Source organism: Psittacula echo (genome assembly GCF_963264785.1).
Source record: "Psittacula echo genome assembly, chromosome: 4".
NCBI lineage: Eukaryota > Metazoa > Chordata > Aves > Psittaciformes > Psittacidae > Psittacula > Psittacula echo.
In genome coordinates, this window is record NC_137738.1 from 18,799,116 (window position 1) to 18,813,574 (window position 14,459).

Here is a 14,459-nt window from a genome sequence, read left to right on the forward strand (position 1 = left end):
GACATGACATCTCACAGCAAAGCACTTCCATGAAATGCACATCATCCTAATGAAAAAGAGTGCTGAGTACACTCCATCCCATACCAGTTATTGTTAACCAGAAGAGAAAATTTACTCCTTGGGGAAAACTTGTTGTAAACAAAGCAGTGTTTAGCCAGTATTTTGTTTAATACTTATGAGTATAGATTTAGACTGAATTTTTATGAAAACAGGCTATAGTAAACACTGAACTTAACATGAGGATCTTAGTTATCCATAAAGTGCCACCTAACCAGCTTCACTTCAAGTTATCATTGCAAAGACATTTCCAACTAAAATCCCTAACTGTATCAGTGGCAAGAGGATAATGCTTTAGTCACCCTCCTATCTAAATATTTAGGCTTTTAAATGCACTGCAAGAAATATTCTTGAATCCACTGGAGCACATTTTTCTCTGTCCTTTAACAGGAGAGGTCCAGGATTCAGCCTCTCATGATTCATCAGTAGAATGTTAGAAAACTGGAAAAAATAATTGGTATTGATTTCTTGGATCTTAGCCTATCTATACATCTGAGCTCCCTAAGAAACTCAACTTGGTGAACACATGCTGTTACATATTAGAAACCTGTAACTTGATTTTAAAAATATTTGAAACACTTTTCTCTTTGCTCAGAAGTGTTTGCTCAAGTGAAGAAAATACCATGTGATTCAGGGTCTGTGTTTTCCGAATGAGTCATTGCCTACCTTGTTACTGCTGAGACCTGTAGACCAATATTAAGCACTCTAAAAAGAATCCTATCCTACATAATTTTGTTTTTCAATCTAAACCCAGCAGGAAAAGCCAGAGATGGTTAGCTCACCAAATACCACAACTGTTCATCCCCAGTTTGTCAAATCCTCACAGCATCTATCAACTCAAAGGTAAAATAGTCATTTTTCTCTTCTTTACTTACTTGTAAGAAAATGCAGTCTTAGTGGAAGTGCAGTTCACCAGACTGTTTTTGCAAATATACCATTCACATGCCACATTTCCAGTTACAAGAAAAATGACGGTGTAGAAAATAAATTTTTATCATTCAGTTATTTTGTAATCCTATTGGAGGTAGCTTATTGTAACTCAGTTCTTTTGACTTGTTGGTCTTGGGAACCTTGAAGCCTGTCACTATGAAAGGCAAACCTGTTATCAGTCAATTTTGCTATATGAGGAGACTATATCTCCTTTGGAATGTATTTAGGAAACTTCAAACAAACAAACAAAAAGTTTTAAAAATTATTTCATATATAGCCTAAATAAGTTTGCTGTAAAAAATATCCTGGTGCTACATTTATGCAGCATATGATTCCACAATGACGTTTGCTATTCCACAGTGACGTATGCAATTCCACAATTCCATATGCAGCATGTGATTCCACAATGGCATTTGATATTTTAAATCACTAGTGCATCCTGCACCGTAGAAAAATGTAATAATCTTGGTTGTTTAATCATCAGCCATTTCTGATTTCAAACCCTCTAACAGAAATTTGCAGTATCAGATCTTTCATAGCCTTCAAGCAAAGTAGAGTGCAAGAAAACACATACCTGAATGTGGAGGTTTTCATATTCATTGACAATATATGGAGGTGTTTTCTGTCCTTTCCTGTCCTGGTCTCCCTCTCCCCCTCTCACTTGCTCTCTCTCTCTCTCCTTTTCATTATACAGTTAGTCTTTCTCTGAAGAGTGGCTTTATCTACAGTCTTATAACAGCACACTGCATGAATGATGGTTCCTGCTTTGAAGCAAACATATTCTATATGCCATTAAATACTGAATATCAGATTTTCTTAAAACTGTAAAATTCATTCTAATTTTTATTGCAAATCTTTCTTGTACCTATAGTAGTAAATGCTTCATAAGCATTGCAGAGAATGAAAGACACATTCCTCTGAAGTTGCCTAAGGCATTTTCAGATGTCTGAAATGGATGAAAATTCTTATTCTGTGTTCTCTCAAGACTTAAGCACCATTTATTGTGAAAATGGCTGGCAGGTTTTGGGCCTAATTTAAGCTGTTAAATTCTGGTTTTAGGCTGAAAATTACTTCTCCCACAGAAGAGCTGATGGAATAGAATATGGGTTTTGTCTAGCTTAGCACAAAATCAGCGAAATCAGCTCAAGCAATCCATGACTGTCACTAACTTTCTACTGGACTGAACTAAGGACCTCTTGCACAACCTCTCTGCCCCATTGTTCTTGAGAACAACAATTTCCAGTTGGTGTGTGTAGGCATTGCTTAGGAAAGTGATATTTTTTGCAGTCTAAACTAGAATTAGAAAGAACACATTACAATGACAAGGCACTTCCCAGTTCAAGGGAGACCAGCCTCCAGGAGTGGTAATTTCTCCTTCTCTCACCATAGCTCAGAAGCAAAATCGCGTAACTGGTTTCTTTATAATTTTCTTTTACACTTTTCTTTCAAACACCTTTATTGTTTGTGTTTATTGTTGGAGGACAGGTCTCAGAAAAGCGTGTCTAGCATTTTGAATGTAACTGGGGAGGATGCCTGATTGCTTACAGCTGCCAAGCTTAGGGTTCTGTGCTGTCCCACATGGTCTCTGAAAAATCACGTTCTTTATAATGAACAGTGTCTTTGCATCTAAGTAACAGACATTATGACTGAGATTGACTGGGTGATGTTTGCATTCATATCACAGACCCAGGATATTAATCTTCTTGAACTTAAATTGTAGTTCTGTTTTCCCACCTGTATCAATATTCTTGCAATGATCTTTTGAAGTTGACTTACTTTTTCCTCTGTATAGTTCGAGAAAGTTGATCTTTTTTTCTGTTAGGTTGTTTAAACATATTTTATACAGGTACATTTCCAGTGTGACGGATATGGAAGTAGAAACATTATTTCTGCTTTTTGTAAGGATGGAGCTGCAGGCTTAACATCTCATTGTGCATAAAAATTTGCTTTTCCCCTACTTGAGGCAATAACATTTTAAAGTAAGAGTTTCCAAATTCACAGATGTTAAGAGTATAAGACAGTAAAATATTTATTTCCCAAGAATTTCCTTGAACCCAGTTGACACAGGAACTTCACTTACCAGTTCACATGATTGTAGGCTACGGTTGCCCATCTTGATTACATAGTCCCGAGACACAAACGGCTCTCTGTTTCCATGTCACTTAAAAATCAACAACCTTTTTCTCTGAAATGATATTGCTACCTTCACCCAGCAGAATAACTGGTCACAAAAACAGAAACTGAAGTAAGTTATATTTGATATAATGTGGCGTAAATAAAACCTTTTTCCAAGGTGGAATTCAGTTCACAGGTATGTTCAATAGATATAAGATCTAAAAGTTAGTGGGCTGTATGTCAGAAATATAAGACTGCTGTTGACAGTGTAAGTATGCAACAGGACCATTTAGACAAACTCCTGAGTGTGAATGGATATAAATACAGTCTTCAGGATTAGAAGTAATAAATTACCTATCTCAGCATATAAAAGATACAAGTATATTCCATAATCTTTCTTGAGATTTATGTATGTGTTTGAACAAAATCTTTTGATCACCTTCTGGTGCACAATTCATGTGGATTGTTACTGTTTGACACACTGTAGTCAGGTTACCAGAGAAAATTAAGCTTTGGGAAGAGAACGTGATAGTCTCAAATTGTATTTTATGTTAAATCAATTTATAACTAAAATAACAGAGAAGGGAAGCTGGTAATCCTCTTAAGGCTTAAGAAGGATACACACATCTAAAAAGCACTTAATTTGTAGCTAAGCATGCCTCTTTTTCAATTGAAAAAATAAATGACTAATTTTTTTAAGTGTTGAAGTGAGTCTGTGTTAATAAAGGAGTTGAGCAGTGAGCATTTTTGCTTTAGTCAGTAAAGTTTGAAAACCATAGGCTTGATCCTACTCCACTAGAGTAAGAAGCAGGTTAATTACATTACCAAATCTGATAGACTTAACATAGCTGATCATGCTTATTAACCTGTTGAGTAGATTCAGGTTTCCAGACTATATTTATCTTTGCATATATCTTTCATATGAAAGTGGCAGAAAAATTAAATCTTATGTGATGTGAACATATTATTTAAAATTAAGAACAACTGTGCAAAGTGGAGAAAGAATTACCTGCTTCTATATTTTGGAGAATAAAGGGTCTAATCAGCAATCCCAGCATCACAGTGCAAAAGAAAGGAAGAGGAACTTAAAATAATCATCAAGAAGTTATTTTATTCAAAAGGAATACCTAATAAAATTCCTCAACTTGAAAGAGAATACCCTACTTGCCCATAGTGTCTCTACCATAAAGCTGTGTTGCTACCTTCAACTCATACTATACATACATTTATGTCTCTTAATGTGTTCTTGTCAAGTCTGCAAAAAGTCTTAAAATTCATGTTGGGTTCAGCACTCCATGTCTGCTCCATTTCAGAATTCAAGCACAGTGTCTTCTCCCACAGTGGCTTTCATTTAAGAAATTTATCAATCTTTGTTCAAGTTACTTCCCTCACTGAATGTTTAATTTGACTAGTGTTGGACTGTACTTGTATTCCCCTTGAATAAAGCAAATGTTGGATAGTTATTCAAATCTTCTACAAAATTTTGAATTTTTGTCCTTCCCTCAGAAGAAATACATTCCTTTTTCATTCAGTCAGATCTTTCTTAACCTCACTTTTTCCCTTTTACTGAATCTGAACATACTCTGGGGCTTGCAGGAATACGACAAACCAGTCTCAAACACCTCAGCCCTCGAGCTTCCTCTTCAAAATCTTCCTGGCGCTTTAGATTCCCTTGGAGATATTTTCAGATAACTCATCATATTCTCTGATGACTTTGAGCATCAGATTTTTTAACAGTTTTTGTCCTGGATTACAAAAATTTACTCCCTATATTAATGCTATGTGAGACAAGATAAATGTTTACATATTTTGAAACATTTCTTGTTGCAATCATTTTTCATTCCTGCCAATTTTCTGCAGTGTTACATGATGATAAAATATAATCTAGGAGTAACATCATTGATTAATGACATTTCAGAGGTTTTCTCATTCAGTTGGTAACAATTTAACTTGAATAATGTGTCTATGAATTTGCAAGTTAGGCCAAATTTGATTTTGTAACTAAATGTTCAGATTTTAAGGAGCTTGAATCTTGCCTGCCTTTACACAGAGCATCTGTTTCCCTCACATCCAAGGCTCATATGACTGAAGAACTGCAGCTGAATTTTTTTTAACATTGCAGTGGTTGCACACCTTCATATTTGACACTTTTCTTTTTAATCCACCCAACTTTTCACTGTTTTTCGTCTGGCAAATCAAGCATACACCCATCATCTTTCCCACTCCTCTACTCTATGTGCTTGTCTGTGGCCCAACAGATGCCCAACAAAAAAAAGCAGGTTACCTGCTGGGTGAAACTTCAGGAGATAGGTTTTAAAAAAAAAGAACTGAGACATATGAAGATGACAGACTATAATCTCTAGAAAAAGCAGGAATTTTACTGAAGCTGTCAGGAAACAGTGCTTTGAGACTTCTTAAATTCAACTCAAGGAAAAATCAAATGCGTTCAGACTGAAAATGGGAATCATACATTGTCAGTAAAATCTGAATAATATTAGGGCTTAGGAGACAGACAAAAGGCCAGAACTTTTATACCTTGTATGTCCAACCAAATCCAAAATATGATCCAGGAGTTCCTATTTACACATTACAGAAATGCTGGTTGGAAGGCACCCCTACACTAAACTCTTGCTTGAAGAAGGACTATCAGCACATTACTCAGGTCAGCTATGGTTTTGTCTGACTTTATTAAGCATCTTGAGATGTCCAGTCCTTCAGGCTTAACACACAGAGAGGGGGATCATTACCCCCACCTCATCCTGTCATAATGACTCTCTATTAAATTTAGATCAGTACTAGCAAAATTCCTTATCTATTCTCATCACTGGAGCAGCATATAACACTCAAAGGAGGAGAGTCCTGGCTTCTGAGAACAGGCTATGAGAAAGTTGCTTCTGAGCGTATAAACCACTGCACAGCAAAATTACACTCTTTCATCTTCTTATCATTCAACATATCTTGCAATGCCATAGAAACATTATCAGGGCTTTAGTGTGAAGGATGTAAATTATCCCCTTATCCCCATACAGGCCACCTCTGTAGCACAGGGATTAGAGAAATCTCTAAGATACCTAAAACATGGATTTGATTGCTATCAGGCTTATTTGTTAGATTAGTACTTTAACAGTTAACCTCTTATATAGAAACAGCACTTTGAGTCATTACAAAAAATATTTATAAGCTTCCTTATAAATTTGCTGAACTTGCGGGAGAAGAGTATGAATCTCACAGACAAAAATGTCTGGCTATAATCCTACAAGCAGAGGAGGAATTTAAGTTCCATTTGTGAGCACAGTAATGTTAATTTCCTGATTCTGAGCATCATCTCTTTCAATCTAAGGGGTTTTTTTCAGTCTAACCTTCCTCAGGTGCCCAGTTCTCGCAAAGGAGCCTAACGCAAGTTTTGGCATATTGTCCTGGGTCCAGGAATCCACTTGAAAGTGAGGTCCCTGCCACACCTGTAGAATCCATATCCAGTTTTAATGGATATGGATCCAAGTCCACTTTAAAATAGGGATTTAACAATTTTAAACATTAATTTTCATTTAATTCAATGGAAAAATTAGTTCCAACATATAAACTACTTCAGATTAAAAATAAATTACTTCAGCTGACTTACAGTATTTATTATTTATAATATTATATACTGTTCATGGCAAATAAAAAGCAAAGAAGCTGATTTCAGTGAAAAGAAAGCAATGAGAAAGGATCACATTAAGTCACATTGCCTTACATTTTTTGCAGGCTAAGAATAGAGTCATGGACAGTTGCTATGATTCAGTTGATGTATAGTGATGTATTAACCCACAGTTATATGACTTGGATGCCTAAATATCCCAGGGCACAGAACAGGGTTCTTTCAGAAATTGAATTTAAGACCCTAAATCGCTTAGTTTTTAAGAACTGCCAAATTAATGGAAAAAATGTTCAGGAAATCCTAAAGCAGAACTATGGTGTGAAGTTCCCAGATATTGTTAAGCCACACAGTAGGTAATAACATCACACATCCTTTCTCACTTTTGTAATATGTAGGCATAATAAAGTACAGAATATTATTAACATTAAATATGATATTGCTTTAGCTCAATCAGGTGAGTCTTGAGGTTATTTTAATCCATTTAGGTAGGTACAAATGGTATGGGACTAGAGGAGTTAAAGAGAAATATTGGTAAACCTGGAGTTGTTCATCTGAAAATGATTTGCACTCTTGGGCACGATATCTTCTGCAAAACTGAACTTGGCACAGTGTAATACAGTAAAATTTTAGTAACAATTTCTTTCCTTTTTCAAGTTCTCTGCCAGAAATATCAATTCATCAGCCAACAATGAACTACTGCAGCATTAGAAAGGCAAGAACTTGCCAATCCTGCCATCTACTGGAAAAATCTTACAACTGAGTAGTTCAGTGTTTCCACTCTCAAAAGATCGGCACCAGATCGGCAGCATTCACAACCCCCGGGGAAAGGAGAGCATCTAGGACATCCCATGGCAGAAATCTGCCTTTCTAGTGGATGAGTTCCTTGATAACGATATCTACAAGGACAGGACATAGCTGATGCAATATTGCATCAGCTGTTTGCCATGTATTTGGCTATCATCAACAAGCCACATCCCAACATCCTCACTGAGTTTTTATTCAGTCTTCCACTGATTTCGGTAATAATTTTGCCTGACTAAAGAAAGAATGGGAAATGAGCTAAGGCCTCACTTGGCTAATAGTCAGTTTGGGAACTAAATATACCATTACAAACTGCACATCAGATACATCAAAGTGCTTTATAAGCCTGCTTAGAAGGCAAATACTAAAAGTGTAATCTTTATGAGTTTATTTGTCATTCTTTCATAGCCATATTTGCTACATAAACCTAATCATCACATGGATTCAATCCTCTTCTAGCAGACAACAAGTGCTTTGTATAGATAAAAAAAAATAAAGTCTTGAAAACCAACTTCTTTGTAGTTACTTAGCATGTATTACTATTTCCTCCACAAAGGCAAGATTCTTTCCTCATTTCTGCCTCCCATTCCAGTTTTTCAGAAACCACAAGTGTCATCCCTAATGAAGATCCAGCTGGGAAAAACAATTCAATCACTTCTAATAACCCTACTTTAAAAACAAGGTCAGAAGCACACCTGGGCTATTCAGGGGAAGAAGCAAAAAAGTAAGTAATACAATGCCTAGATAGTTCTCTTTCAGTCTCTTTAACGAAAGTCTCCTTGAAAAACAAAAGTAAAACTGAAATAGCAAATTTTTTTCCAACTTTCAAAAAAATACCATATTTCACACCAAATAGCTGCATTATCAGCATTAGAGAGGAGGGCGTTTGTTTGGCCTGAGGCTTTTTTCCCTATGAGCTTATGAATTCTCATGACTGTCTTCTCAGCAAGAGAAAAGGTCTCTGAAAGAGTAAATAAAAATATTTAAAAGAAGAAATCGAAGTATGTAAGTATTGCAGAATGCAGGAACTACGAAGAGATTTTTTTCAATCTTGCAATTTTGTCCTTAAAATATTTTGAATCTGCCTCCTGCAAATTATTCCAGTAAAATGAAATTACACCAGCAGCTGGGGATGTCAGGCTGGGCAAAGGTTGCATGTCATGTTTTCTCAAAATAGGTACTGCTTCATGGTTACATGGTTTTTCTTCCATTTTCCAAAACAATCCATGTCTAGAATAGCAAAAAAAAAAAAAAAAAAAAAAATTTCATTCCCAAAACCTAATGTTTTCAATTACATTTGTGCTTAAGAAAAAACAAAAGAAAAAGAGATGCTAAAATGGAATTTAGACAGTACCTTCTTAAATATATTGTGTATTTTTTGTTTTTTACGATGTTGCTAATCAAGTAAAAATCAGTAAGAGAATAGTCCTTAATGGTGTTCTGATATCACCTTGTAAATTACATATAAAGAGATATTTTATGAAGTTCATGGTAATTTGTATTTTCATTTTGGTTCACTAATTCAGCAGCTGAGGACTTAATTGTAGTACAAAGAGAAGGATCTCAGACTTCTGTTTATGTCAGGTGCAATTGCATTGTACTGCAATAGTCAGTAAGGAACAGTGGAAATAACTATAATTACAAAGGTAGAATACATAAAAAAAGTCTCTCCCTTCAGTTCCACTTATCCTTCCATATTGTAATTTATATTGCCATATCTCTCATCTCACTGTTAGTGCTTAATCTTTAAACAAGGCTAATGACACAGGGACAAATTGTTAGCCTTCTTGACTGATTAGAATAGCTTCATTGTACTACTTCATCTTATACCACTGGAGAATCTAGCAAAACCAGATTTAACTCAGTGATTTAACTGCAGAGGTACAAGATTTCAGCAGGTACTGAAGACTCAGCAGCATAAGGGACTTGTGCCTGTCAGCAAATGTCATGAATGTCATGTGGTTGTTTACTTTTATGTATATTTAAAAATTAATTCCCTTACAGCAGGCAGAAATACTATTGATCTGTTCAAATAAATAGCAGCAATTTTCCCTGAAACAAACACATGGCATAGTCACATCCATCATTTCCTTGGTAGTTTATTAGGCTTTTCTGCTTGGCAGTAACTGACTCAGCAATAAAATATTTTTAGCCCTTCATGAGAGGTTTTATGTCTGATAAGCATGTAACCCTACCGAACTAAAAAGATATCAGCCAATTTTAAGAATCTACATAAGAGCATTGAGAAGTCCTGAGCTTGGTTCACCTCTGAATTGTGCCATCTCTACCCATGTATCTGAAAAGCAAAGTCCTTCATGCTGGAAAAAAGAGAGGAGATAATGGAATAGAAAAGTAACCTTCTTACTCAGTTTGGTCCACAAATATACTTTCTTATTTCAGGATCCCACCAAGTTTAAGTGCCTCTATTCCTCTTACTGGAGACAGCCAGGCTGATGCTGACATCCTTGCTTTCATTAAAGCAAGACAGAACATCCTGCAAAAGAAAGGTAAATCCTGCCAAGAAATGGGAAGCCAAACCTAAATCTCCAGCATGTTAAAGCCAAAATAGCTTTAGTCCACATTTATACTGACGCAAGTGAGAACTGATTCTGGCTTAAGTTAAATTACATTGTGTTCTGAGCTGTTCTAAACACTTGAGGTTCTTCACATGTATTTATTTTAGTAGCTCAATGCTGGAGTATGAAACTATGAAGGCTGTCTTTTCTGAGCAACTATCAAGTGAACTTTCTGGGACATGCATATCTGTGCAGCCTGCACAGTGTATTTCTTTACACTTAAGTAAATGCATTTGAATGTGGTTTCTTGATGATTAGAATACTTATACAATTTTCCATACACATTTTCTTTAAACTATCTGGCCTAGTTTTCAGCTGGTACAAATTTAGCTATAGCAATTGACACCAAATGAAGATTACACAAATGATTGCACTGTAGCCCACCTCATAAGGTAGACTGGCCCATTGTGGCTTGCAGAATATGCTCTTAGCAGGTATTTCAGTATATCAAAGTCTAGTGAAACTTTCTATGGGTATTTGTCACCAAATCGGGTACCATGAGAGCATAAGCAGGCAGTAAAGTTCACTCTACAGCATAGGTAAGTAAAATTAGCAGGAAGCAAAAAGCAATAAATACACAATAGCGGCATAGTGAGGTAGCCTAAAAGTAATTCTTCATGATGAAGAAAAAAAGACCTGTGATTTTTTTAATTTTTTTTTTTTTTTTTGGCAATAATTTTTAGTGGCAGCAACCAATTAGGAGATGAAAGCAGTAGTGGTCACTGAAGCCGTAACTTTCTATCAGCACGAGTGCTGATGACAGCATTATTCAGCAAGCTGTCAGCACCTGGCAGGCAGATGGTGTTAGCACTGTCACTAAGTATCACACAGCTTATCAGAAAGCTGTCAGGTAAACACACAGTGGCTGAAAAAACAGCTGCCCTACGCTCATCCAAAGCAAACACTTAACACACGTAGGCTTTGGGATCCCTTTTGTCTTTATTTAGAAAAATTGTTGTCAGGTTTCTTCTACAAATGAATTAAGCTGAATTTATAGGCAGCTCACCAGAAGAAGGTTAGAGATAAGTGTCTTACAACAAAACATTTCAGGTCTTTAGAAGGTCCAGATCTGACTCATTCTGTGAAGAACAGTAATCTAACTAACAAGAGCACATCTTGTCCTGTGATCATCTCCTAAATCATACTGTATCAGGAATGTCTTTCTCAAAGGCCTTTTCTGTCCTCATTGTTTTTCAGCCACAGGCTGTTACCTAGCATCATCCATCAGTTTCAGAAGGTTCTAGGCATTACCAACATTGACGACTATTATAACCCAAATTATAAAAGGTATTCTTGCAGAACAAAGGACAGTCAACACTTTTTAAATTGATCTGAAGTTCAGTTAGACAAGATGAGCTACATGCTGCTCTAAGGAGCTGGAAGGAAATGAAGTAGCATTTGATCATCCTGGCAGTGCAAGGCTGGATGACTCCACCAATCACTAAGTGTAGTCAGGGGAACAAAAACGAAAGAGGCTGCATAAGTACAACCTGCATATTACAAATGTGTAGGGACCTGATGTGTCATAGATAAAGAGTTCACCAGCAAGTTGTGAGAAGGATTTGGAGTCAACCTGGCAGACAAAAGGTTTTTCTTCCTTGACTGATTGTAAGAAAAGGAGAATCCTCCCAGATTTGGAGGATGGAGCCAGTGATAGCAGGAACCATTGAACAAAAAAAGTTTGATAATTCTGAGTTAGCAATATGGATGAAGAGGATAAAATCTGTGGATTAGTGCTACTAAGGAAGTACTTTGTCTTCAGCACCATAGTGAAACCCGAGGACATTTATGAGGTGCAGTGGTAGACTTTCTAACTGGGAAAAAAAAAATGGGTTAAGAGACTCCACTACTCCCATATCTGTGATAGCATTATGTGTCCCCTTTTCCTGTGAGCACTTCACTCTTACCTGACTTGTTTCAAGACTAAAAGGAGACAAGAGGCATAGTAACTGCTGTAGTGCTTGTGCATCATTGTCTGTATGGAGTTTCTGATAAGAGTTGCATCCAAAGCAAAGGAGAACCAGAGTCTTTTCTTTTTGGGGATGGGAATGGGGACTTGGTTTTGTTTATAAAGAAAAACTATCAGAGGTAAAATAGAGTTAAGCAGAGAGGAAGAGTAGAAGAAATGTATTCTGTCTGAATACTTTTGGGGAAAAAGTTATGTGTTACCAAGTTCACACAGAACTGTTCCTCAATAAATTTCAAAAATATACAAAATAAACTGGAAAGAAATTACTTGCCTAGAACCACTAAGCTGAATCAGACAGCTTCATATAGAAGCTGTGCTGCATCCCAGTCCAGTGCTCCCTTGTCTCCTTCCCAAACTCTCTTCAACTGAGATGTTCAGTCTTTCTATATTTGTATGCAAATATATTAATTCCCTGCACGATTATTATACATAGTGTCCCACAAGAAACATGCAAAAGCTTAGGTTCACCCAAACTAAAGTTGGCTAGAGTTAAAAAATGTCAACATGCTTACTTCTCTTTGCTTTATTGATCCTGACCCTTTCAAAATCAGTATCTTAGAAGAAATCTGAGAGCCTGCCTTACATTAATAGAGGAAAGAAGAAGGAAAAAAAAAAAAAAAAAAAGGATAAAGAGTGGAAAATAAGTTTCATAAACAGAAAGCATGGGAATGCTCAATATCCTTAGTGACCTAATGTAGGGGAGCGAATGAGAGGTCTCAGTAAAGATTAACTCAGGGTTTGCAGGTCGTTACCATTTGCTTTCTAAACAGAGCAGAATTAAAGCAGGTACATTCACAGGGCTTTGCTAAAGTATTGTAATGACTACATTGGAAAGCTTTTTACAAAGGGCTACACTGCAAACATGCTTTTACTGCCTTGTTCAGCCTTGAGGTAGAGAAATGAAAACGCAGAAGAGTAGATGAATGGTTGGTTGGTTTTGGGTTTGTTGGGTTTTTTTGCCTTGAAAGTTTTAAATTTTTTTTTCACTTTCTTTTATTTTGTTTTTCTGAAGTTTGTTTTAAAACTGACAACACAACCTGAAATATAGTATAATGTATTCTTTATCTCTTTCAGGCTTGGGGAACGAATGAAATTCTTGCTACAGTTCACTATTTCCTTTTAGAAACAGTTAAAGACCTTTATTCTTTCCCTTCCTCCTCTGCTTAGAAACAGGTAGGAATGAGTACTTTGGATGTACAGGTTTAAATAGTAAAGCCATAGAAATTATTTTTCTTTGACAGCAAAATCAGTTTCTCTGAGGAATGATATTTGAATGATATTTGAATATCTTCAGCTTGCATTAAGATTAAGCAAAACTAAAACAACTTATCAGGAGTTTGCCAAATATGTTTGTTTATTAAAAATTCACTGTATGTGTTCTCAATGTTAAAATTATCTCATGTATTAATGCTTCTATATCTTTAATCTGGGAAACACTTATTACTACTGCTGGTAGTTTTGCTTACATCAATTTGCATAAGGCTTTATTAAGTACATCTAGGTAGCATCCAAAGTTGTTTGTGCAAAAACGGTTGTTATCTGGGTTATTAAATTCTATAAAATACCATTTGAGACCTTTTCCTGTTTTTTTATTTTCTTCTCCAAGGAATAGTAATTTTCTTGGCAGATGATTAGAATACTGAGATTGTACTGTAATATGAAACTAAATTTTTATTAGAAAGTAATTCTAGAGTTCAAAATTTTCCAACTGCTTTTTTCATTTGAATACAATAAATATTGTCAAAATATACACCCTTCCAGAACATACAAATTTCAGAAGAAACAATGACATTTAAAAGGCTTCAAGTAAAACAGCACACGTACTTGCAAAGCACAAATGAGATGTGAACATTTAAATGCAGTTATGTCTTAGATACAGTTGTTCACTATTGACTCAGTGCTACTTTATTGCATAGTGTCTGCTTATGCAGCAACTTATTTTACATATCAGCCTAATACAAATAAAAAAATGTAATGCAAAATACAGTCTATTTCTCCGAGATATACATACTTCCAGATTGAAGCCATAATTTTTATGTTAGTGCTCAGCCTATAGTCATGCATTTGGAAGGTTTTGGCTTATTCACGTAAAAATACAGCAATATTTTGGCGGAAGTCACATATCATTCTCAAGGATGTATATTTCCTTAAGTTGCTGATACTTAATTCCATGGCAAATCCATAGTTATTCAGAAGTACATGGTGAACTGGTATGTTCAAACATAGAGAAGATACATGTTTTTCAAATTAACAACTAAGATGCAATAAATTAAGAAATATTGAAGTTATGTCTTTTTCTGTATTTTAATTTTCTGTAAAAGTCAGCACAGCTACCACATGAATTGGTAAGCTTTATGTAGAATTTAGGGCATAC

General features: G+C 35.7%; 1 protein-coding gene across 1 annotated transcript in view; it reads left to right on the top strand.

The window, feature by feature from the left end:
• The window catches only part of KIF6 (kinesin family member 6), a gene marked incomplete at both ends in the record, with an annotated part of 157,951 nt that extends 147,869 nt beyond the window's left edge, over window positions 1–10,082 (top strand). The window contains 3 exons of the mRNA XM_080615857.1: window positions 812–900; window positions 8,133–8,222; window positions 9,941–10,082. Coding sequence (XP_080471983.1) covers window positions 812–900; window positions 8,133–8,222; window positions 9,941–10,082 — 321 coding nt within the window. The remainder of the gene's footprint in view (window positions 1–811; window positions 901–8,132; window positions 8,223–9,940) is intronic.
• Between the last annotated feature and the right edge of the window lie 4,377 nt (window positions 10,083–14,459).